Here is a 27,027-nt window from a genome sequence, read left to right as displayed (position 1 = left end):
GTGTGTTAATGCACATATTGATGCATTTCTCTATCTAGTATCATTATTCACACAATATATAGTAATATAATATAGTCAATGTATAGTAGCAACATTTTCTACCGTACTCTAATTATTTAAAGATTAGCAGAATAAATATAGTATTCGTGTAACGTCTTAAAATCACAAAGTAAAGTGGTATTAACTGAGGTAATTGAACTGGATAACAGTACTAGAGTCGATATAAGAGCATTGAATGTAAACACTATTGCGATCTTCCGCGTTCGTTTTATGTAAATGGAGAAAATGCTCTCTCTCTTCGCTCGATTTGCGAGGCTTCGGCTAATCTTCCGCCAGTCGACTACAATTTAATCAAAGTAAACAACGGCGGGTGCTGTAATTTATCTAGATTATTTCGTGGCGAGCGATAGTAATCGACTTTTTTCTCCATCTGCACGGAGAGAAAACCCGGAACCGACGCTCGTAATGTGTCTCGCGTCGCCGAGTTATAAAAATGATTATTATATATATAAATAATACGACTTGGTATAAATCTATCTTAATATCTGACATTACAACAGGCCAATAAGTTGTCTTAGTACAAAATCAGTCGGGAAAGCTGGTCTTATAAATTGTGCATTTACTTAAAACTATCCAAATAACTAGAAACCCATCCAAATTTAATAATTACAGAGGTATTAGTGACACAAGAAATCATTAAGAAGATACTTGTGAAAAAACCTAAGTTTTGGACTTCATAAATCCTCCATGGTTGGATGAAAACAAGAGCTGTTTTTGTTTTAATTTTAGTTACACTTTTTTGACGCCTCATTATATTTACTTAAAGTAGATCAAAAATATTTCTACAGTTTATTTCTGTTGTCTATAAACACTCTATTTACTTGTGTTAATGGTATTTGAATTTTAGAAGAAAATATTATTAAAATTTAATTTACCAAATTTATTTCATGTATTCTAAAATTATTAATATGATGTATTATATGTAATATTTATATTTATCTTACCTTTTTACCATCTAATTCATGTGTGCCTTGAGCTAAAACTTTGTCTACGCTAGCTGGATCGCCAAATGTGATGAAACCAAAGCCCCTGAAACAAAAAGTTAACGTTTACATAACAGAAATTTATTAAAAACTGAAGTAATGTCATCAAACTTGTATTATATTTATCTTAAAATGTAATTTTAATCGAATTCGAGTTGTTATCTGAACGAAGGATGGTTTTTCTAGAACAACTTCAAATTCATCATTTATTTTGTAAAAAAAATTATATTACTTTTTTAAAAATAAAATTTTATTTAATCAGTTGCTAGTTGATCCGTTTTAAAAAAAAATGGGCGTTACGATTCCATAAAAAGACCACGGACTTTAGTTTACACCAGACCGCAAAACACACAACAAGGTAACTTTGACGTATTTGTGAACAGCTATTACATGTCACTATTATTTTAGCCAAAGAAAGCATACTTCTGGACATGGACCTTTTTTCGCATTTCAGACCAGTTGATAGTGGCTGGTGTCAAATATTTTGCGACGACCTTAACGAACGATGATGATCTAGTCATCTGTTCACCACGTAGATGGATGTTCTACGCTGTGCTTGCCGGTCTATGTTCTCTACTCTAGACCCATTGACACCTTAACTTGACAAATCACTGGACGATGTTTGATTTGTTTACGGATGTCGTAGAGAAATCCTGACCATAGAAATTACCGCAATCTTTAAGACTGACGATTATACTTGCCAATGAGGCCGAATACTCGAGATTATTTCGGGTTTATCGTCATAGTGAGAATTTAAAGTTAAAACAAAATTATTTTAATATCCAAATATAAGTTTTCGAAAAATTTAGTCCCGTCAAACATATATAAAAAGTAGAATTGAAACGAATCGTTCAGTAAAAATTACAACTTTCAATGTACGTAATACACTTTTAGATAACACTGTTCCACTTTAGACAAAATTCAATTTAATTTAAAACTGCAAAGTGTAAAATTAGGAATATCTCGTATGTGTATTGGAACGGTGCAAAAGGAGAGGACAGGCCGATAGGAGCCCCACTGATTGCGAGACGTACCTCGTTCCCGCTGAGCTGCCTCTCTAATGACGTTTGTATTTATTTTGCTCAACCTTAAAGTGTGTCTTGAAAGTTTTCGAGTTGAAACGAAATAGATTGAGCTGTATATTTTTTTTTTTGCTTAAACAGGAATCCACTGATTTGTTATCTACAGTTTCTTTTCTAGTGTAGCAATGTAATATTTTTTTAAAATACTGTAGTTTTATGGAAAACACTGAATGCAAGCCTTATTCAACTGGTCTTATTGAAGGAACTTTCACGTCTTAAATGGTAATGATGATGTAGACTACGTAGGAAGGTAATTTAAATGAATCTATAATAATCGTTTTGTACAACCATAGACGTAAATTTTATATATCCTAATAGGTTTAAAAAATTTTTATGCGAGTTTAAAAATTGAATCTGTTGTCAATTAAAAATCCTAGAATTACCAATCACTCAGTTCTCTTTTTACCAAATGATCATTGACTAATACATATATACACTAAGAAAATAATAAAATATTTTACGACAAAAACATTCGAAAAATTGAAATCACATTTTGTTAATCTTACAATGCTATTATCTCTGTAATAATACCCCACGGAAAGCAAAAGAACAAAAGATAATGACTAATGGTAAGGATTCTGTCTGTATCGGATGAAAATGACTCAATATTTCGTATTATGATCCACATAGGATTATTTACAATGATCACTTATGTACGTCATAAGATAAATCCTATAAGAGCATGATTTGATAAAAACTAGAATCATGTTGAGCTCTCTAAAAACGGCGACATTCAACTTAAATCTACGAGAGTTCCAAACGCACCTTGGTTTCAAAAAAGCCCACAACCAACTAAAACGGTTTTTCTTTTTGTTGTACTTACTTCTACAATATCCTTAATACAATAGCTGAGGAAATGAAACCCAATCTTTATAACCAACTTAAAAATCCTTTAGATTGCTTCTCTATGATATTTAATATTATATAGTTTAAGCTTGTGTTATACCAATGGTGGAGGACGGAGACTTGCGATCATAGTTCGCGGGTTTAATTCTCAGGATAATATGTTTTGTATTTCACTTTGTGTATTAATTATATAGGATTGCAACTTCTCATAAACAAGTTCCCAGAGGATGGGCAGCAGTAGCGTACCTTAATACCACATGTTTGTCGCGGACTCGCTTACCAAGCGTGGCGATGCCCCCATAGATATCTTTGGGAGAGATCTATGCCTTGCCAGTAGGCGTCTAAGAACTGAAACGACGACGACGATTATGTAATTTCATGTGTAAATGAAACACTTTTTATTTAATTTTTTAGCCATGTTACTATTCGGCATGCTGGCTGGCATTGAGTTTCCTTAAGATAGCTTTAATAACTCTAAACAAACAGTGGAAAATTTATAAAGAAGGTTTATATTTTGAAAATATTTTTCTTGGATTAATATTTTGCGACGAAATAAATGCAACGTAGCTATCCAGTCCATTTCTTCTTCGTTTTTTCCTAGACGTCATTTCTTTGCATTAATGTAACGGAACGAGCGTAAAGTAAGCTTGGAGATTCGAAATAATTTTACTATAGTGACTATTACAAAATAAGGTATCACTTTAATATAATTATTATATACTTTAACTCAAATTGTTTTATTTTAACCCTTTTGAATTTGAGATCTATGTAGAGATTCTCAAAAAGTTATGAAACGTTTTATTAAAACTGATATTTTTTTTTTGTTTTATATGTTGTACGTAAAAGATAAGAACTCGCTGCGAACACTCATTGCTTACTGAATAATAAACAATGAAGTTTCACAGAAGCATTAAAACTTGTGTCTATCATCGTAAAAAAGCCGCGAAAGTAAATATTTTAAGAGAATAAATTGAATAACAACACAACGATTTTCAGTAAGTTGGTGCTAGCCGCGAACGCGCGGCGATAAATAATAAAAAGCCTTCTCCACTTTAGGACTTGCAAAAATCACAATTTATAGAGCTTTTTAATTTCACTTAGCCGATCCATATTTTACATGTGGCGGCGCGCCCGAGCAGGCTACGGACTCAAATTAATACCAAATTGAAATTGTAAAAATGGAAATACAATTTTCTCGTTGTACCCTTCCTCTTCACCTTGCTGGTGCCAGGAATATGTTATAATAACGCCACCTTATGTAATACGCTGAATATTAACTTGTTATTCTATCTCTACAGCATACGGCGATTTTTTATTATTGACTCTATTCAGCGAAAGATATTTTAAAAATAAACTGTAGTTTTTTAACATAACTTAGTTCATAAATTTTTTTCAAACCTTTATTATTATATATTACACTAAACTATTATCTTTTAGGGTATATGATAAATGTAAAGAATAAAGCGTGAAGAAAAATGTAAAGAAAATAATTATGTCTGTGAACCTTTACAACTAAATAAAACCAGCTTTTCGTAATATTTATGACTTAATACACCCATGTCTGAACTCGTACGCTAAGGCACACGAGGAGAATGGGCGCTCGTGTATGGAAATTGAAAATAACGAGGGCCTCAGTTCACACCGTGCATCGAACCGGCTGCGTATTCCGCCGCCACTTTCGATTGACCCATCTCAAACCTTTCGATTTCCTCTATATGATCCAATATTTTCTGTGATACAAAAGGCGCGGGGGCTCTTGCAATCTTGGCGGCTGTACGTTAGCTACGAGTGGAGAGGCCCTTTACCGAATGGAGTTACGTCCTACTTATCTTTAAGGAGAGGATGCCTTATTTTCTTCCTACAAAAGAGAAACAACTTAGTTTTCTTTCAGAAAACCTGGCAATAAACTTATGAACGTTACACTTTCATTGTTGAAGTACATATACCTATACGCTAGGCTATATTGCTACGTGAACTTTGCTCTTTTAAAGTAAATGTGACCCATTTACTAAACATAAAAGACTGTTAGTAACATATTATAAATAATTTGTTAAACAAAGATAAGCTATTTTTAATTTAATCGTTGAAAATGGTACAAATTTAACAATAAAGTATACCATATTTCGAAACTCTTAATGCAAATATTTTCCATTGAATTTAACCGTCCGTCATCATACACGTTAAACTAAAATAAAGAATATTCATAGCTAAATCTGAATCTTTATAATATCTTTGCTACTCGAGTAAAAGAATATTGAAACAGATAATATTCGGAAAACACATTGTTTTGTTGACAGTGTAAAATTTGTAGCAGAATACGTAATTGCGTTTCAAAAAATCATTCCTATTTTACAAACTATTTTATAAATTTTTCGTATATTTAGCGATTATATACTACTCAAAACAAAATAGGGCCCACCATCATTTTGCCCCTTAATTTATGTGCACACATAATTATTAAATTTTTACAATTAGTCGATGTTGAATAACGGTTTTACACATTAAGTAAACACAAAATAACGTTTGAGTTGTTTAATTTTATCGCAATACACTCAAATACACATTTTTAGAGAAAATGAGCATAATATTTCCTATAGTATTAATTTTTACATAACGTAAAATATTTAACGATACGTTAGCGTTTACTTAGCAAGAGCTGTATTGTGGTTACCTGTCCTTCCTCAGTTATGCACAATGGAGCTTATACGGATATAGCAGTCGCTAGCGTAACCACGGTTCCTTAATTTATTGATGACGAGATTTTGATACTACACCACTTTTAGTAATCCTGTTATTCTAAAGGTATTATAAAGTTGAAGTAATTTTATTAGGATGTGTTACTAAATCATCGTCGTCATTTCAGCTGTGGAACTGCTGGGTATAGGCCACCTAGAAAGATTTACAAATGGAAAAAAACATATAAAGTGTGTGGTGATTTTTTCTAAATATGTTAAATAAAATATTTCAAATACAATATTTAAAATATTAGATCTAGTACCACTTTACAAATTTACTATTCATACAAATAATGCATTAGTTGAAGTCTGGTTCGCCGACAAAACACGGATTGCGCAGCGAAAATAATAAATGTTTGAAATAGACTTTATTTATATATTCTATCATTGTTTAGTACACTTAATAAAAAGTTACCATTCTTATAGACAATATAAGAATTTCATTTGTTCCAAAATGCAAACCTGTCTATTCACTACAAAAAGCCAAGAAGTCGGTACACCTTGGAACTGAAGCTGTAGAGATTGAGAATTTCATTAAACTTCAATTATAAGCAGTTTATGGAATATAAGACAAACCCGAGGAAAGTACTCCTTCGTATCCATAGCCCACAATTCAGGCTTTCCATGAATTGACATTTTTGAGTATATGCGGTTTTCATGATTCCAATATCGTACAGAATCTACATACAACACGTGGTAATAGAGTATGTTTGGAGTGACTATATAATAAAATAAACTTTATGGTTTGAATGAATTGAATGCGGGCTGCATCTTTTCATCCGATGGACACCTAGTGCAAGGTATAGTCCTCCCCCGAAGACCGCCTCGATGAACGGTTTTGCCCTGCCTACCTTGCGAGTTCCCGCGATCTTAATTATATCGTCGGTCTACCGGCTCGTGGTCGTCACTCGAGATTCTTTCGGCCTCAACGACCATCGGTTTCGCGAGCGATGTGCCCCGCCAACTGCCACTTAGAATGCACCTACAACTGCATTTAGGCCTCTTCGTTTTCATAGAAACTATAACACTGCCTTACATATACTTAAAAAGAAATATATGATACCCCACTTAATTATTCAAATGAATTATTGTCAAGTTGAAATGGCAGTAAGCCAGCCACATAGCATGCAGTATTCACGGGCGCTAGGGCCTTAAGGTTATAGAGTAAAGACCACGGACTAGCAAACGCAACGAAGAACTTAAAATCTATGGAGTTCTATGTTTAGCAGTGGACCGCTGAATCGAATGAACCATAGTGATACTATTATTGAATCCTTTTCCAATTAATTAAGACTAAAAAATTACTTCACACTGTAAAGTTAAGCGGAGACTGTACTCACAACCAGCTTATTCGTGAACGTAAAATATTTACGATATTTAAGAATTGCACTCTAACTACACGATTTTGTCTTTAAGTGCGAGGATTCCAGAATCCTAAGTTTCACTAACATAAAAAAACATTAAACATGTCTGAATATGAATGAAGGGATGAATGATCATCAGATCATCATGATTTGCAGACACTTTTCATCTGCAAACGTCGAGTAGCCCTTTGTTGAGAACATTGTCCGCCATGCTTCTTTGTTTCTCAGAGGAACTGATTCGTTTGGCTTTTCAGTGTTATCTTCAAAGAAGTTGTCTGTTAGATAAGCTGGGTAATAAATTTTATTATTGTGTTAATTATGCACATGACTTAAGTATGTAGTATCTTTCTTAAAATACTGAAATGCTGAAATTGGTCTAGGTACACATATACAACGACTAAAAAATACACGGTTTTGATATACACATATTGTGTTAAAGTAGCAATATCTTGCTTCTTATAATGGAGTGTTGGTTACAAAATAACTGTATTAAATATATAGCAATGGTAGTAAAGATTTATATCAAGTTTGCATTCATTGTTGTATCTTTAATTTCTACTATGTGTAGTTGAATTAGAACTTGATGATTCTTCTAATGTGTTGGAGAAGTGTGAACGAATCGGTATGAACTTTAATTGGCGTGCTCGCATCACAATAGTGCTAGTTCAAATAAGTCCATTGTTTCAGTTGTACAGATCCGAACGATCGAAACGGACTCGATTATCCACTCGGCTATTGTGTTTGAATGAAACACGAAGAAAATAAATATAGGACAGGGCCGAAGTAAAACCCTAAACCGCAACGTCAGAAACAAATAGCGGTAACTCCCGTATTCATGGCTCATGGCTGCAGCCTCGGGTGGAAACCGATAGCAATTACTGGCGGAATTAATATCACGCCCCAAATGTTCCTCGCACATTTATACGTATCGAGTGCAATATTGTCTCCCTTATTAGTTGCCGGAACAAATGATACCGCTGTCGTAATTCCAACCTCATTTCGGTCGTTGATTGCTGCATTTCTTATTTAATCTTGAAAATAATTAATATTACTTGATTATTAATATTAAAACTTCATATTGCACAAAGTAATAAAGAAATCAATAATTCATATTACAATTTACGTAATAATTGTCCGAGTAACCGCGTTGTAGAATGATGTTTACAAAAATATTAAAAAATAGGTAAACAAATATTAGTTTTTAGACACTATAGTATATTATTTATTACTCGTGTAAATTATACATATATAAAGAGTTAAATACAGTATAAAGAGTTAAATTTATTTAATAGTCTTGTCAGTGGTTATAAATAACATTTTTACGCCTGCTTAGACGGAGTGTAATCACTTGAACTGCCAAAGGTTTTAGATGTCTCAAAATGATACGCTGTTAGTTGAATATCACAAGATTCCTTTTGCGACCCTGCGATTAGTTTACTAATAATAATCTAATGACGTGTGGTTTATTAAAGGTTAGGCCTGAATTCCAATAAAGCTGTTCCCTTTTTAAAAAGAGCTTCAGACATTCATGTAGCTCTAAGATGTTATGCCTCTTCAGGCACATGATATAATTTACCTTTGTAAGAAGTTGGGCAGCCAATTGCTTTGAATGTGTAGCTATTCATCATTAGTAAGACTAAACAAATGATGTAATCTCTTCCTTGACTGTTGCCATCGTGAATCTCGGTGTGTTATACGAAGTATTGGGTAACCACTACCCAGGAAGTTTTTTGTAATGATTAATAACAAGTAGAATTAAGGAAATAAATTACCTAAGAAATAAATTTTCTCGTATTGTAAATTATTATGTAACATATGCACTATGAGACCTTTACTGTATACGAAGGTTCCATAAATCTGCAGCGAAATTAAGTAATCCAATAATTAATCTAAATAGACCGTACAACCGAATGGTTCAAAACAATCAGCTCCGCCGCAAAATACGTGCATTAAATGAAGTGAATGGCCGCCTCCAGGGATCCCTGATAAATTAAATTGATTAGAATCCCGGTCGATGTCGGCCTTCCATGTAGCTGCGCGTAAAAATAAAGTCAAGTGAAAAATAATGTTAATATCGTCTGCCGATTATTGTTACGTATTAATATCATATATATTTCAAAAGTGAGTTATTTGTGCAAATAATATTTTTGTTATACGCGTTACATATAATAATTCAACAAAAAATGTATTATTCGATAAACAATCGCCGGTAAGTTTAAAAATATGTATATCAGTTATATGTAAACAAAGTTTTATTATGTATTTAAGAATGAGGAAATACATAGACGAACAAAAGTAGCCGACCTGACTCAGCGGATTGGGAAAAAGCAGCGTACGTACGTCGCGTAGAACACATGGGTGTTGAGACCTTAAGGTTCTGTAGTGGAGACCACGGAACGCCAAGCTATGATATATGATGACCTAGTTAAGGTTGCCGGAAAAGGGTGGATATAAACTGCTTCCAACCAGTCTTATTGGAAATCCTCGGTCTACCGAAATCGTTCTACGGGTAAAATAATGACGACGACAATACATTTTAAAATGTACAAAACTATCTTACGAATAAATTCTATCGGTATTGTCTATTTTTGTTAGACCTCTAACTTAATTCGCAATCTCGTACACATCTAAGAAACTGTTGCCAAAATGTCCTTTATAAAGGAGATTTTCGGAGCTTTCGTCCGGGTAAGTTTTAGCCGGCGATTAAAATTTAAGCCCGAATTTAGACGACCTAATCTCATCGTTGCGCTGCTCCACTGCACTTTGGGACCTGACACAAATGAAAGACAATGGGGCTTCCGTAATTTTATACAATCATGTCAACTGGCGCCGTATAGAGGTTTGCCGAGATACAGGGTGAAGGGAGGTGACGTGCCCCTTGTCAGACAGTGTACGTCGCCGCGTCTGTAAGCTTATCGGCTGCAGCACACGCCTGTTTATTCATTACCAACCTACTACCCTAGTATAGAAACTTCGAATCTCATGTTAGCTCAAGTTTAGTACGATTGTGTGAACTATGTACGCTGTACGACGTATTATTGGAACTGCTCCGTCGCACAGCGGCGCAGTACACGCTCGTATTCACTCTATAGCCACGTGCTTGGTTATTCGTAATATCCAAAGTGACATAGCGTAGTGTAATTAACTTTAGAGCTAATTATGCGTACGTATACGCAATTGTTAGTGTAACAAGCTCAATAATTCATCGCATATTATTTGTTTACACTCTGCACCGGCATTGTTTACCGAATGACTACAAGGATACCGCGATAGAGGCCAATGTGTACTCAGTTAATAATTACATAAGCCGTCCATATTCGACATCATCTATTGATTAATGATACCACTTAGTATTTACACTCCAATTACTAAATTCTGAAGTTTGTTGTACTATAATCTAAAAGTCACATAACAATCAAAGGAATAACATCACACAAGGCCAGTTTACTATTCGCTTACAATAACATTAGTCCTGTACCCACTCGCGCCACATTGCTTAATATTTTTTTTTGTCGATGTAATTTCACAAAATCCATTCTTCGTGATTTATGAATTCTAAAAAAAATTCTGGCTACGTTTTATTTCTATAAGATCTACATCAAAAATATGCATTATTATTTAAAAAACAATCCGCTCTTATATGACTTGTACTAGACAAGCTTAATATTACAAAATTTCAAGTCCAAAGACATTGCGCTCAGTCTATTTATATGTGGAAATCTCTTATAAACAAAATTTATATTTGTGGCGGCGAAAATAAATTCAATCTTACTCGGTATTTTTAATTTAATTTAGTTAATTATTATTCAGAAGCATAATGACAATAAATTAAGATAAAATATGGCAAATAGTATTAATATTAAATTTTAGTACTCTTTTTAACCCTAACAACCACACTAAAAGTCGATAGCAAATTTTGCCTTCGCAAATTTAACATCATTTACCATTCTATTGTCCTCTGTATAAATAGTCGATATTGGTGTGATTACACGTGTTGCAATTTCTGTATGAAATTTTATAAAGTATTAACATTTGTGAAATTTGTTCAAAAATTTAACAAGCCAATAAAAACATCGCTGCGGATTTTATTAAGCATCGTTTTATAAAATGCTACGTGCGGTATGTCTCTTGCTTTTTTAATTATTTTCGTAGCCATGTTACCGCAAATGCAATAAACAGATTGAAAAGTAAATTTTAACGGCTAATATAATATTCACACTGAATTGTTTCACAGATTAAATATTTATACTAGTCTTCATAATTATTTTATGATGCTACATTATCGAAATTTGCCGTTTCATTCGGCCGTGTTATTGATATTTGTTCACATTCACATTCTTTACTAAATAAAAACTATTATGTATAGTTAAAAATACACGAACAACACGAAGTAAACAACACATTTTAAAGAAACTAATATATTTTACGAGATAGCCTAATACACCAATAAAACAAAGGCGGAACCAATAATTTATATTCAAATGCTGTTAGACCATTCTGTAATAAAATTAATTTGCGGTGGGCATTGGAAAGCTCTCTGCTACAGATTTATGATTAAATGCAAACAAACGGTTATGAATGTGTTTGATATAGGTAATAGCTGCGTATTAACATGTGAACAGCTTAGCTTAAATATTGTAAGCACATAAGCAGATGACGCAAATTTAATCTGAATCATGAGATCTAATAGGACATATTGTGGAACAAAACAAATGACAATAAATGTAAACGCACTAGAGACCATTATTTAATGTCCAACAAATATTGAGATTTTATTGGTAAGAGTGGGCAACTAGAGTAGTTCCTAGTCACTGCTTAAAGTTGAGACAGCGGTGCGATTTACAAGACGCACATGAGATAATTGAGAACAGACCGTTTAAAGTTTGTCATAAAAAAACACACGTTTTAAGTTTTCCGTTTTCTTCTTCTATGACATTATCATTACAATATATTATATTGATATACTTATTTACATAATTACTTATAACAGTTAAATAATATAAAAGAAAATCTTTTTTCACAAGATATTTTTCTTCGATCAATTATCTCTTTGTTATAATTATGAAAGACTATAATTTCAACAACTTTCGTAATTTTAAATACATGGGATAGCTATCTACATTATTCGAAATTTTTTAAACTTGAAGCTAAAAAAATTTGATAGATCATGGTTTCAATGTAAGCTCGCCGTAGGCAATGAAATAGATGTGCTGATATGATGTACAATTATATTAAAAAGAGAATTTTTTTTTAATAGAAAATATGATAACTTAGTAGATACAGATGTTCTTATAAAAATTGCACTTTTGTTATGTATACTGAATGAGTAGGATTATGAAATTCAAAATCTGGGTAGCATCACGTTACAAAGAGCTATCTATGAAGTATCTAAATAAACATCGAGTCTGACTTGCTTACTACTTATTAATTTATAGTAAAAAAATATCTTGTCATTAGACACAAATCAATTAACGAAGTAGATAATATTCAAAACATATCACCTAAGAAAAGCTTTTTATATTAATTTTATAATTAATTAAAAGAGATATTTGCATAACTTATGACTGATAAAGATATAAACTTAACAAACGCTAAACATATATAAAGTTATGTTTTGCTCAGTAATCCATTAACAAATATTGTTAGATTTGTTTACTTAAACATATTAAAAATTGTAACAAATGTACATCCATTTCATTAAGGCCAGTTTGTCTCTTTTCTAGCACGTACATAAATACAAGGTCGCGTGGTAAGAGGGCACACGACTTACAAGTGAACGATATTTATGACGTAGAAATGGAGAATTTAGTGCAGACTGTCATTATTTACATTTCAAAGTTATTTACATTACGTAGAGTCGTTGTATGCGTCACGAGAAAAGCAAATATAATGTTCTGAAAGTTTTATTCTCTTAAATAATTAATGAATATAGAGATATAAAGAAAGATATTCACAAACATTTCACTTAACTGGTAAAGCGAAATAGAATAACTCGTAAAAATGTGCACGAAACATTACTAATTTTGATAAACACGAAATTGAATAGAGGGTGGGTCAGTTCCGGCATTGTGGAACACTGCGAGCGCTATCTAAATCGCAACGTCCGCCAACAACGGGAGGAGCACCGGCAACATTATTTCCATTTAGCTAAAATACATTAGGCAATAGTTAGCCATTAGTACGGTATTATTTGACCAGGCAAAGGTGGCGTGCCGTGCGGCCGTTTCGCTCTGGCGAAATTTACACTGGCAGATACATACCGAGCCAGCAGACGGCCCGATATTAAAACGTCTGCAGCTTTTGTGCAGGAAACTAACTGGAACCGTTAAGAGCGAGGGCCTCAACGTTGGCGAAGAAGATAAAAGTTTATGACTTATACATAAAACGATTTTCAAATCATATTTATGAATGCCGTCCGAACATCTGCAATGGCCAGTTCACGAGGAAATTGAAACCGTCGCGTGCATAACGCTTTCACGAACAATTTAAGTTTGTATTGTGTTCAAGACGCCGCGAACGATGTGCTTTTTGCAGTGGTCAGCAAATACGACCAACTTTATAGTTGTTTAGTGAGTGCGACCGTTGTTTTTTATCTAAGCTATTTAGGAATGAATGAGCTATGCATTCCAAAATGGCTGAAATGGAACACTGGTAAAATTTAAACACGAATACAATTTCAACGGCGTTAAAGCTTAATTTTATTGATAAATAATTATTTTCGCATAACTTGTGACTATCCAGTTAAAATAATTAATCAAAAATTAATAACACTAAAGAGTAGTCGTATTAACAAAACAGTTAGTTACCTATCGTTATCATTAAGCTTATCCGTAGGTTTGGGTTGATAGACGTCGAAATAATTTTTAAAATTATCACATTTCTCGTACTTTCTAAAAAGCTTCTATTGTGTTGAAAACATTTATATGAAAACGGCATCTATTCATTATGAATTGGACAATAAGTGTCTTATAGCATTATCAGAGTGACAGGGGTGTTTTTTTAATTTTCTTAAAGCTTATCTATGACCTTAACATCGGAAAAGAAAAATTTTACACATCTTAAACAAAATATCTAATTTAATTCATAACGTGGAACATTTAGAATAAAACCTATTAATATTTTAAAGGTGCGTTTATAAAAAATAGATTTATTAAAATAGACCTTAAGTAATACATAAAATTAATTGAATTAGTATTATATAAAACAACAAGCAACGTAAGTGCTGAAAAAGTGCATTTGCGAAAAATGTAGTAGTCGGTACGATGTTCTTAAATTTCCGTGACGTCAAGTGTGACGAGAGACGAGTTATCTTTCCACAGTGTGGCCAAGTCAGCGAAACTTGAGTGTAATATAATTTGCATGTGGGTTAAAGTAAAGACGTCAGCGGAAAATGATTGCAAAGGGAAGGCGAATAAACCTTTGTTGCGAAAACTTAATTCATTATTTAAAAATATGTTTGTTACTTACTAATACTTAGACGTGGTTTGATATCATCCTAAAAAAATATTACTAGCCTATATAGAAAAAAACATTCTATTTGAAAACTATTTTACAAAAAGATATCACAAAAGGATACTTTTATAAAAAGGATACTTTCATTAAAAACAATAATAAGCACTTTTATCAAACACATTTAATAAGATATTACTTTGTTGAAAACGTGCACGACAAACAATATAAGTTGGTCGCCATTACGAAATATTCTCTGAAGTTCTCTCTCCTTTTACTTTGAAACCCATTGGATGATTTTTGAAGCGATTTATTTTTAATTGCTCAGCACTATTTGAAGCAAGTTTTATTCCTCTTTTTAGGGCTCTACGACTTTAAAGGCTATAAACCTCCGAATGATCGCCATTATACTTCGTCCTTGAGAAAGTACTTTAACTGTTCTTCAATTGTTCTTTTCTAACGTAAATATTTTTAAAACTACATTCTATTAAAAACATGTTATTTTTATTATAAATTAATTTAGTTGATATGTAAGAAAGTCATAAAAGAGAGTATGATAATTTGTTATTTTTAATAAATCATTATCATCACTTCCGTCGCAAGACATCCACTGCTAAACATAGGCTTCCCCCAAATATATTCTCAAAAGAATCGATCGTTTAACAAGCTTGTGTCTATTTTTTGGGTACCGCTGCACTTGCCAATCCGCTAAGCTACATCGGCTACTTTCGTTAGTCTACGCATCTTCTTATTTCAGATTTAACCTTAATATTTTACTTCATTTATAACAAAAATGTTGGTAGTTGCGGTGTGTCGTCTTATATACGCTTCAGTATCGCTACTTCGCAGCTAGTACATAAAGTTTTCTATTGCAACTAAAATATTCCCGCATTAATCATTCTTAAACTCGTACTACCGTAAAATTGTCTCCTCGCATTAAAATTCAAGTTGAACCTCAGAATTTTCGCACAATTAACAAGTTGTTTGCTACAAAAACTTGCAAGTACAGTTTGCCTGTCTAGCTCTATTAATTTGAACGTAAAATTAACTGTTTAAGAATTTGTACTTACTACTATTATTAATAAGCATTGTAATAAAATTATACTATCATTGCGCTAACAAAGATTTCTTTAAATAATCAACTTGATAACGCAAAATACATATACTCTCACGTTACATGTTAATAAGTTTAATTAAAATTAACGGTGAGGGTATACTGAATACCTATTTATATACACATCGAGACAGTTGCAATCATACTAATTTTAATCTCAAAAAGTAATATTCGATAATGAGATGTCATTTTAATTTTCTCGAAATAGCCCGAACTCAATTACTGTTTTAATTCGACGAGAATTAGTAAAGACAGCAATCAAAAGAAGTAACGTAGCTGGCGTGGTATTTCCATACGCGAGGCTTTGCAAAACGGCGCGGTATTAGTTCGCAACTGATTACATTCCTCGCCTCCGCTGCGAAGGACTCGCGAACGACGAATAAACTTCATTACGCCGAGTTAAGCATGGGAAATTATACGTAGGAATTATCTTCGAACGACGGCGGTGGCACGTAGTAATACATACGCGAACATTTCGCGATTATGGCCCAAGGCTCGAGGAGGACGATAGCGCCGCCTTGCACTGTAATTACAAACGTCGGCATCGCCGCTTTAAGGTAGTTAAGTGTGTTCCAATGATGAGCCTTGTCTGCGACTCTTGAACAATGATGGAACTCTTACTAATATTTGTTTCGTCACTGAATATTACTATTTATATAATATTAAATCTAGAATAGCATGTTAACATCTTTAGTGTATTCACATTATAATAGATGAAATAATAACAAATCAAATCACAGTAAACCAGAAAGCCATGTCCACATCGACCAGCCGTAGTAATCACTTTATAAAACGGATGCGTCTTTTGTGAATTTTAATATAATGTTTTTTTATAGGTTCTCTCAACTACAATATAGGAATAATCAAGTCACAGATTCGATTATTGTTGTATTGAAAACTCTATGACCTGAAATGGAAGTTTTGTTTATTTGTGATGTGAATTTATAGAATAATTTTTTATATTGATTTTCAATATTAATGATAATAAAAGAAATACCTTATTATGATCTTTACAATCAAATAGGATTTATTTCCATTAAAAATGTCTATAACATAGTATTTTATTATAAAAATTTGTATGTTTTCGTGTTATATAAATAGTCAAATGTCATATGTTACCGGGAACTGCATATATACGTAACTAAATTTTTCAATTGGTATCAAAATCTATTGGTTTTTGCTCCTCTTAATCAAACTAATCTAATCTGTAGGTGAGCTTGATAAACAGTAAGTAAGTTAAAGTTGTTCAGATTTAAGCACACGAAACGCCTGTTTGCTAACAAAGGCACCAAACAGTGATCGTGTTTACTGCGACGAAATAAGTTTTAATTAATGGATTGGCACCGGGAGCCATGCGTACCTATTGGGGATAGAGTTCTGTAACAAATAATACGTCAAGCTTCCTGCTGCTTTTATTAAGAGGTAAGTAATTACGCAGTATAAATGAAAACGTATATGTTTGCACGGGTTTACAAACTTCCAATGTTTTAAGCACGAACTTGTACTATTTTACAATGTTTTGGAGTTATATAAGTATAATGTATGTATGCGTATTGGTTTATAAGCCTATACATCAAAGAACGTAAGACGACACGTTTGATTTGAAGTGAAACAAAAGCGTAAGAAAAACAATTTGCCGACATAACTAATAACAGGAAGTCACCTCGTTATTCACAAGTGAATGGTACGTCGACAATCTCGCGAACGCTCCCTCCACTTCTCGACTTAATGAATGAGAATAATTTTGCCAAAATACTTCGGAGAGACGGGACACACGCCCCGGGAATTTTTCAATTTGCAACTGACATAATGTAATAAGAGTTACACCGTAAGGATGCCGACGCTGTAATTAATAACCTGTGAAATATTACCTGTAACAATGAATTTAGAGGATAAAAGTTGAGTGATAAATTTAAATAACAAGCAGTACACGGCGCGAGTCGCCGAAATACTTGCGAATAGTTCTAGGGGTGATAAGTAGATGTGTCAGGTCCGGGCGGGACCTGTAAGTTTGTTCATGTGCCTAATGAACGCGTGAACGTGGAATAACTTCTCGAAAGCTTGAATAATGTATATCTTAACGAGATGTTTTTCTTGATAGAATATCATTAACCTAGTTTTTGATTGTGTGAAATCTTGCATTAGTTAAGTGTTCTCCTACTGCGGATTAAATTTAAAGTTTATCTCCCGCAATATTAAACACCGGAGGCTTAACACCAATGCTCGACTTCAACCGTAAACCTTTCATAATTAACGAATAAACTTTCTCGGAATGAAAATGATGTTAAAATATTCAATAATTAGTAAATTCGAGTACATTGAAGTAACTTTAATAAAATATCATTTAATTTTGTATGTTACATGGCTATAAAGAAAATCTGAATTACACTTACTGTGGCAGTCAAAACATATGAAATAAATATAGTGTAAGACTAATATTTTTTCCAAAACCACCAACTTTTATAAAAATTGCAATTACATACAAAAATCTATATCTATCACAAGCCGCTTGAATTCCAAATTTAAATACAATCACTAACTTTATCTATCTTCGTATTATTTTTATAATTCACTGATAAAGAAGTATATAACATGACATCCCATAAAGATTGACATACATCATTGTTACGGCCATCAGAAGCCGGGAGGCGCAGGCGGCTTCCAACCAGTCCTGCCGGGAATCCATCTCTAGGGAAGCCTATATTCTGCAGTGGACGTCCTACTGCTAAAATGGTGATGATAATGATGGAAATAATATAACATTTTTATATTTATAACTAAAACTGAACGGTGATGTAAATATGAATTATGTTTTTTTAGCATGTTTTAAGTGTTCGCAAGTCGATAAAATTGAACATAAATTTTCAATTAGCAAAATGACCGTGCCATTCTTAACAAATTCAATTATCTAAAAACAATAAATTTTATATTAATTCTGTACCTTCTAATACACTGTATTATTATCCCTGAGTTTAAATTTAACAAGCTTTTATAGTCTATCCCGATTTTAAGCGGCATTAGTTACATAATCACATACAGATGACTGGCTAAAATCGAATTCCCTTTATTACATCCATAAAATTTACCGATATTATCTCAAGCGGACCAACTGGGCTATAAAAGTAATCCTTCTATTTTAATGGTCCTCCAACCTGCGGGATGCAACTATGTGTCCGATTTCCTTACCAACAGCTGCCCGATTGCGGCCACCGCAATACGGGTGGCTAGACAATTGTACATTTTATAATTGGGGACATTAGTAGTTAGTGTAATCAATACTATTCATTTAAGCTTTTGTAGTAATAATTATGATAAATTTTAATTATATTTTCCTGTAATCTTTGTAGAATAAAATACGATTCTTAATTTAAACTTAAAGCTATTGATTGTAGTACTTCCATTAAAAGTGCATATAAGTATTATAAGGATTTATTATAGATAATCTGCATATATGAATACTTCCAATAATATAAATGTTGCTATTTATAAAATTCGTTGTATTTTCATACAAAAAAACTGAACTTCACACCTAATTATTACACACATATAATTTAAAATACATTATTAAAGATAGTGACAGACACATGATGAATACAAAAAATAAAAATAAATTAGTTACGCCCAAATTTTGTTTCCAAAAAGTTATCAAATCTTTCTAGTAATGTTAAATTTCATTTAAAAGAGCACCTATTCAGTTTCTGGCCGGCTGTTGCGAGTCGTTGGTTGCTCACAATGTTAAAATAATCGACAATTCTAAAATTTTGTGTCTTCGATATGTTCTTCTCCTTCCGTCCGTCAGAAGAAGAGATTTTTGTGACTATTTGAATAAAGATATATAGATATAAAATTAAATTGAAAGTTGTTCACCTAGTATGAAATAAGAATATAATATATAATTATATTACCTGTTACGGTACCGTCCCAAAAAAAAATGCAGGTCGGTATTTACAACGCGGGTCTGATACAATCTTGTGGACCACAAATTTTGGTGTTAAGAAATGGCGAACGTTATTCTCGATTATTTTCGAGAAGTTATCGTCACCTTCATCATAATTTCAGCCGCAGCACGTCCCCTGCTGGTTGGAAGTAGTCTGAATTCAGGCTTTTTCACTAACCTTAACAAGTTCGTCTGTCCACCATGACGGAAGTAGTGATATTAAAAATTTCGGACTAAGTTTATGCCCGCTTGAAGCCTTCTATCTCCAGTTGTAAGTATTTTTTAACCATTAGAATAATACTACTAAAATCTGTACACTGCCTACAAACATTAGTTTTATCTGAAAGCAAAAACGGATTAAAGATGAATAATATATTTATTCCCATTTCGTACCTGCAAGTTATTTTGTAATAAATTGAATGAACAATGGCGTTACTTCTTTTCTGAACTAGAACCGATATAACATTTTAAAAATTCAAATAAAATTCTTCGCCCTGCGTTGTTTAATCGGCGCGTTAAATTCGAGAGAAGTCGAGAACATATCAAATATTAAACCAGCGCGGGCGTTGTTACGGAAAATTGGATAATATCGCAGTCACGCATCTAAATCTAAATACACTCGAGCGCAGATAAAATTTTGCTATTAAAAAGATTTCATACGCTAATTCATTTTCCATCGAGGGCACGATTGAGTGAAATGATTTCTTATTCTTGAATCCGTAGAAGCTCCATTAATCAAGTGGAACTGTAGCTTCCCGGTACCTCCGAAATCTAATTTCACAAACAAAGAAAGGGAAAACCTGTCTACCTTTATCAATCAAAACTGTTTGAAAATTCTATTCCGTTAGTTCGCACTGCGGAGGCGCGCCGCGGAGACAATTGGAAAAATGTATCACGAATAAAAAGTCGTATCGGAACGTAATATCGGGAGAACGCGGCACGGAATATTCTTGTCAAGTGAAAATAAAGGGTCGGGAAAATACAGTGACAGGTTGTGAGTGGACAGTGGTCGTCCGGAACGGGCGCAAGTTTCGAATAAATAAACCCGGCCCAAATAACATCAGCTTCACGTGCACCATTGCCCTTTATAGAAGACTGTCCTTTTAGTTTAGTACTGACGATTTTAATCCGAATGTGTCAAATATACAATAAAACAAAGTTAACATGTTGAAATAAAAATTTTTGTAAAAATACATTGAACATTTTTGTAAGAATGATAGAATATTTTCATCTCATTTTCATTAAAACATTGCCGATTTTCCCCGGAAGTATGATATGCGCAATTCAAATAAAAGCAGAATATGTTACGATCTTGTTAAAGTCGTTGAAAGCAAGCAGATTACAGTCAGTTGGAAATCTATGGGAGAGTCTTATATACAGCTGTGAACTTTCTGTAGTTGAAATGATGATGAAATTCGTACATGTCCAGAAAACTTCTATTTATAGATTTTACACTTTGTCAAAGAACATTTGTGTTATAAGGTTCACATTTGATGACTTCATAAAAAATAACACCTTAGAAATGTTGGCACCAGATTATTTAAATATGTAATTTAAAATTGTTTTAAAAATATGCGGCACTGCTGAGTTTCTTTCGCCTTACTCGAACTTATTATTCGAACAGGCGGTAGATTCATTTTCACATCCGACGCTGATTAAAAAATTTTGAATCTGATTTTGAATTTATCGCTGTTTGTTGTGTGATTAAGGAGAAAATTAAAATCATATTTTCTTAAATTGATTTTATTCCTTTACAGAGAAAGGTGTAGTAAACTTAGAAATAATTATTGTTCTGTTTTATGGATTCAATTTTTACTTTCATTCGCTTGATTGTACATATGCTCAAGTATTAGATTTTTTGTCAGACATATAAGTTTGACCCCGTTCTTAGCGACAGGGATTTCTATGTATATATTCTCGTCGTTCTGGCAACCTAAGGGCATATAGCTTAAAACTCAATTTTCTGATTTTTCGCTACTTCGGTACCTCTTATATATTGAATTTCCAATGATTACCTGTAATCGTACATTTAATTTGTTATACATCTTATTTTAGCTTATTTACTTTGACAAATATAATTAATACTACACATAAAATTTGAATTTTAATACATTTGTACCATAATAGAATCCAGAATAAACGTTCATTATTATTTCCAATAATAGTATTCGACGTAAACCATAAAAATGTATTTATTAAGAGTAAAAACTATAATGCTAATTCAGTATTCAATATGTTATCAGTTAATATATTTATTAATATTTTTGATCTATAGCATTATGATCAGAAAGTTTTCCATCAGAAAAAACTACATAGTTTTTTACATATTAAAATACAGTACTTAATTCTCTTTTATGTTATCATTAAGTAAAAGATACCTACAAATTTCCTAATCTTCACTTGATAAAAACTATAGTAAAGCATTAAATAAAGAGTTTTTATATTTCACTTTTAATTTCTATTTTAAAAAAAAAGACAAATCCAGAGGAAAATAGGAAACCACCCATCGTTTCCACATTTCAATCACATTTGACTAGGCAAACGTTTCAACCCTCACTATCTTTTGCCATTGACTTAAATTCATTGACTTCTCTCACACAGAGAAAAAAGCAATTTCACATTTTCCTCTTCAAAAATGGTGCGATAGAAATTTAAGTAAGCAATATTATGAAAATTAAGCAAGTCTTTGTGTTTAATAATACATTTATAAACTAAAAAAAAACCTTTTTAATAAAATCACTTCTCGCATTTCCTTCGTCATTGATACGAACGGTGGAGACATAATATTATAATATATCATGTACTCGTATTATTATGCATAATACTTAATTGGAATTGGAAGGATTCGAAGCATTCTTATCCACGTATACACCAATTCGATAAATTATAAAATCTGTACTTTCTCTGCATTAAATAACATAATATCGGGATATTAATATTTTTGTATGAAAACTAGCTTGCTAAGAAATCCAAAGTTTTAATCGCTATTTTATTACTTACAAAGTAGTAGCAAAGTATGCTATAATCACTTATACAAAAAATTTTGTAACGTTGAAGCTCAGAACAAACGTTGAGGAAGCAATATTATGCAAATCCAAGCATGGCTGGCGCAAAAATAAAAACCTCTCGTTCACCTCACACTTTGCATCTCAAGGCTATGCATCTGACTGATACCGCGATCCCCAGAGGAAAAAATAAAAAGGCCATTTGTAATTCTAAGCTATTTATGAATATCTGCGTAAACTGTACTTTGAATAAAATTCTCTTTAAATTTTCGCAGCTCATAATTTTTGAGGCTCTGTAATTGACATCCTTTTTTTAAAAAGACCATTCAGAAAAGTATCAAAGAAGACTTAACATCTTTATTTCAATTAAACATATGCATAATAAAATATTACACAAATGCGATGCTTGAAGATTGGTATTTTAAAATAGTTGCACCATATTTAAAATAAAAAAAATATTTATAAAAATAACTTCTTAAATAAATTTCCAGATAGCAACTTTTTACATTATCATTTTGATATACATCAGTCGATTTCAACACTATGCAGCTTCTTACTCTGGTATCTAAAATTGATCGACCGTTGCAAACGATCACGGCGCATCTGCTAGACGAGATTACTTAGTGGTATCAAGAAACGATGATCTAGTGGCAGGAACAGAATTTGAGAGACAGCCGAGTGGATCCATAGGTCGGACTGATAGCAACATCCGATGTCGGTCGTCAGCTCTTTGTCTTGTACTCTAAGGCCAGCAAACCGAACCACGGGTATTTGCATAACAATGCTTCGAATTTCATTCATACCTACCCGTATAGAACAGGAATCTCAGTATAATCAGAACGCAGGTGACAGGAGCAGATTGATTATTATGTACATCATTCATTTAATATCATTGTAATTCAAATAAGGAACGCATTATTATACATGTTCAAAAAGTAATGTATTTTTTTTATATGTTCGAGTTTATTTTAAAAATGTAACAACCTATTATGTATATCACGCTCACTTTTTAATCAGGCTAGTAGGCTTCACTCTTGAGAAAAGGTAGCAATACAAACACCCTCATTTTAATCTTAAAGTTGACGTTAATCTTAGCGTAGAAAATTAAAAAAAATACTCGTATATTTTCAAAGAACATTTGTAAACTTATAAAATGTACAAAAAAACATCTTTCTTAAATATTATGTTGTTATTATACTAAAATATATTTCTCGATTTCTCACGACGATTAACTTTATGGTAACAAATTTCAAATTGTATTGTTTTAAAATTAAAACAATACCTCTAACGACTGGACGCTGTTTTCATTAGATAGTCCTATATGTAAACCAGTTTACCTCATACAACTAACCACATGAGCTCTTACCTAATAGCTTTATCCCCCAATATAGATGTTATCTTCCAACTAATTTAACTAAGAACATCGTTGACATAAATCGATTCAACCATACATTGACGTCATTGATTCGTTTTTATACTGGTTACTGATATATGGGAATAATTGACGTGATAATAAGTGATACGACACAGTTGTAACAACGCAGTAGTAATAATAATTTAAAAATTTTATGCATGAAGTAATATTTCAGTAATGTCATAAGTTACGTCGATCTAAAGTACAGTATGTTTGTCAATAAATATGAATAACATTATCGCGTTAATTGGTTGAGAAAAATTAAAAGTAATTATCTCTTTTTTTTAACCACAAATTCATTATTTGTCTTTATGAGTAAATTATATATTTATAATTTATCACACTATCCTTCTAAGTCTATGGATGGTTTGGCTATATGCGTTTCTCAATAATGTCAAATATACAACAAAGAATGTTAAATTTAAAAAAATGTTCCAATAATTAACCAGTACGTCATTACGTTTTGTATGACGCACGCAAAAGTGAAGCCACAAAAATGTATACAGTTGTAGTTACATTTTCACAAAGATACCGCCAGTAATCTACTAGACCAGCAGGAAATCTTCAGCAACCACTCCTTCCTTAATTAGCAAAATATTTCAGAGAAAAAAGGAAGCAACAGGAAACATTGTAGAAAGAAATAAAAAAGAAGCGGCTTGTGACTTTTGAGACTCTAATGGCGTCACGTTATTCAAAAATCTCGAGGAATAAATAAGTTTACAACATCTTGGCTCTGAACCTCTTTTATAAACAAAGTTTTTTTTTTTCAATTCTTTGAAAAACGCTAATTAGTGTAGATAGAAATTTACTTTCTATTAGTATACAATTTTCTTATATAATGCAAAAGGAGATGTCCATCTGTATTTTGAAATAATTTCACGAATTTTATTTCGTTCAATTTTGTTTTTAAAATCAACAGCGCAGTTAAATTTTCTACGAGATAAATTACGCGTGACGTTAATTTTTATTAAAATACGTGTCATTAATGAAAAACCAAAATGTAGATCGAAAATAACGAACATTATAAGATATCCAACAAGTCCTTTAGTATATAAATGTTTTTTATTTATTTGAAGAATTGATATTTCGGTAAAGAATATTAAGACACAAACTCAACATAAGTCTTTAATAGTGGTTAGTCAAAAGAAATTAAGACAAAATCCCGCTTAAAATAAAACGTATTTGATTTGGAGCTTAACTTTAATGCTTTAACATTTAAGTCGCCCGTAAAGGTTTTCGAATGAAGTGTAGGTCAGAAGGGACAGATAAAGTTGCAAGTATTTCTCTAGCTTTTACATTTAAGTTATTTAGTTACTTATTGACTGACGTCTTTTCTTTTTACAGCCTTTTACTTTACAAATGATCTTTATTTTACCATTGAATACAATGTAACTGTATATCTATTTATACCCATACAATATATATATACCCATACATATATATATATATATATGTGTGTGTGTGTGTGTACACATATGTGTATGTGTGTGTGTGTGTTTATTAAAGAAGATTCATTTGAGGTGATTTTTGATTGAGGTGAGGTTATTTTAAGATAAGATACTTGTTATTCTTGCTGGTTGATGTCAACGGGCGAAGATGATAAATGTGATATCACCTTTTTCCAGTGGATGTATGTATCCTTCATTTTTACTCTTCTTGTGATTTATTAGTATGCATTCAACACAGTTATTTGTATCTCTTGTATCTTTTTTCTTTCACGTTTTCCATAAGTACTCTCTGTTTATTAATTCTTCAGTTTTTTAATACTAAAATGTCTCATGTGATATAATCTGTCATATGAATTTTCCTGGTAATTTCATATTGAATTTTCTTCGTAACTACAGCGAATCCCTTTGGCAGGTATTATCAGGTCGTCTAGGTAAGCCAATACCGTGCCATTTGCCAATGGAATGCAATTTGAAAATATTGATGATAAATCTTTAGAATACTGGTGGTGCGATACAATAATCGAAGGGCATCTTCATAAATTCCGAATTGTTCTTGAGGTGTGACGAAGGAGGTGTACTTTCTACTGTCTTAATGTACATTCACTTCCAAGAACTCGTTATTTCGATTAAAACTTGTGATGATATTTGATAGTCTAATTAAAACACTATTACAGCAGACTGCGTTTGAAATGTCACGATTCTGACAGACGTCTGAACTTCATCCTCGAAATGAGTATCGGAAATTTACATCAGCTCGTAATACCGTACCGGCTGAGCCTTTATTGTAAACGGCGTAATTTGAATTTCGTCTTTGATATTCAAATGAACCTCTACTTGAGACACTGCCTTAGTTATTTGAGTTTTTGTAAAGCAATCAAGTTTGTTTATAGGAGCCTATGTAATTGTAAATCTCGCTCTGTGGTCTTAATTAACGAGTAAAATCACTTTCAAGATCTTTGACAAAGGTCTTCTTTTAAATCAAGACACGAAAGCGGCGAAAATATTTTTAAAATCCAGTTATGATAATAATAAGTTTTTTTTCTATTAGCCGAACAAATTTAATCTATACTAACGTATCTAGATTTACTCTAATTAATTATGGATACTAATTAATTATAGCCATTATTTTAAAGACAACTATTGACAAAAAGACATCCGATTTTCATTTATGCATTTAGGAAAGATCCTTTGCTTGCACTCAGCTAACGTAAAAATAGCTTTTATGAACATCTCATCTCTGTTATTTGATTTTAATAATCTATTATTAGGTAGAACTAAAAACATTATTAATCTTGAATGTTAATGAGGTAAACATCAAACAAAAATTAGACCTGCATAAAAACGTTATGCTTTTAAAAACAAAGTTTGATCTAAATAGTTTGACATATTATAGTTCTAAACGATTTATAAAAACGCAACGTTTGCCTACAGCATTATATAGTACCGAATTTCAATGCAGGTAATGGATTGCGTGCGTTGCCTTTCCGTGTTGTAAACTTTTCAGTCGGCCGTCTGTCTCGAGATCGAATCGATATCGGAGCAGAATTGACAAGTCACGAATTGGGCACGAACGTAAATATCTGCAATTTC

The 27,027-nt window shown here is 32.3% G+C and overlaps 1 protein-coding gene across 4 annotated transcripts in view; it reads right to left on the bottom strand.

The window, feature by feature from the left end:
• Rbp6 (RNA-binding protein 6) overlaps positions 1–27,027 on the bottom strand; it is a 511,568-nt gene that overhangs the window by 237,633 nt on the left and 246,908 nt on the right. For all 4 annotated transcript variants that reach the window (XM_068773329.1, XM_068773331.1, XM_068773330.1 and 1 more), the window contains exon 4: positions 1,005–1,089. In XM_068773329.1, coding sequence (XP_068629430.1) covers positions 1,005–1,089 — 85 coding nt within the window. The remainder of the gene's footprint in view (positions 1–1,004; positions 1,090–27,027) is intronic.

This window comes from Battus philenor, unplaced genomic scaffold (assembly GCF_028537555.1).
Source record: "Battus philenor isolate CCGP_79_NKW_IND1 unplaced genomic scaffold, ilBatPhil1.0.hap1 SCAF_6, whole genome shotgun sequence".
In the NCBI taxonomy this organism is placed as follows: domain Eukaryota; kingdom Metazoa; phylum Arthropoda; class Insecta; order Lepidoptera; family Papilionidae; genus Battus; species Battus philenor.
This window is presented reverse-complemented; position numbering and strand designations above follow the sequence as displayed.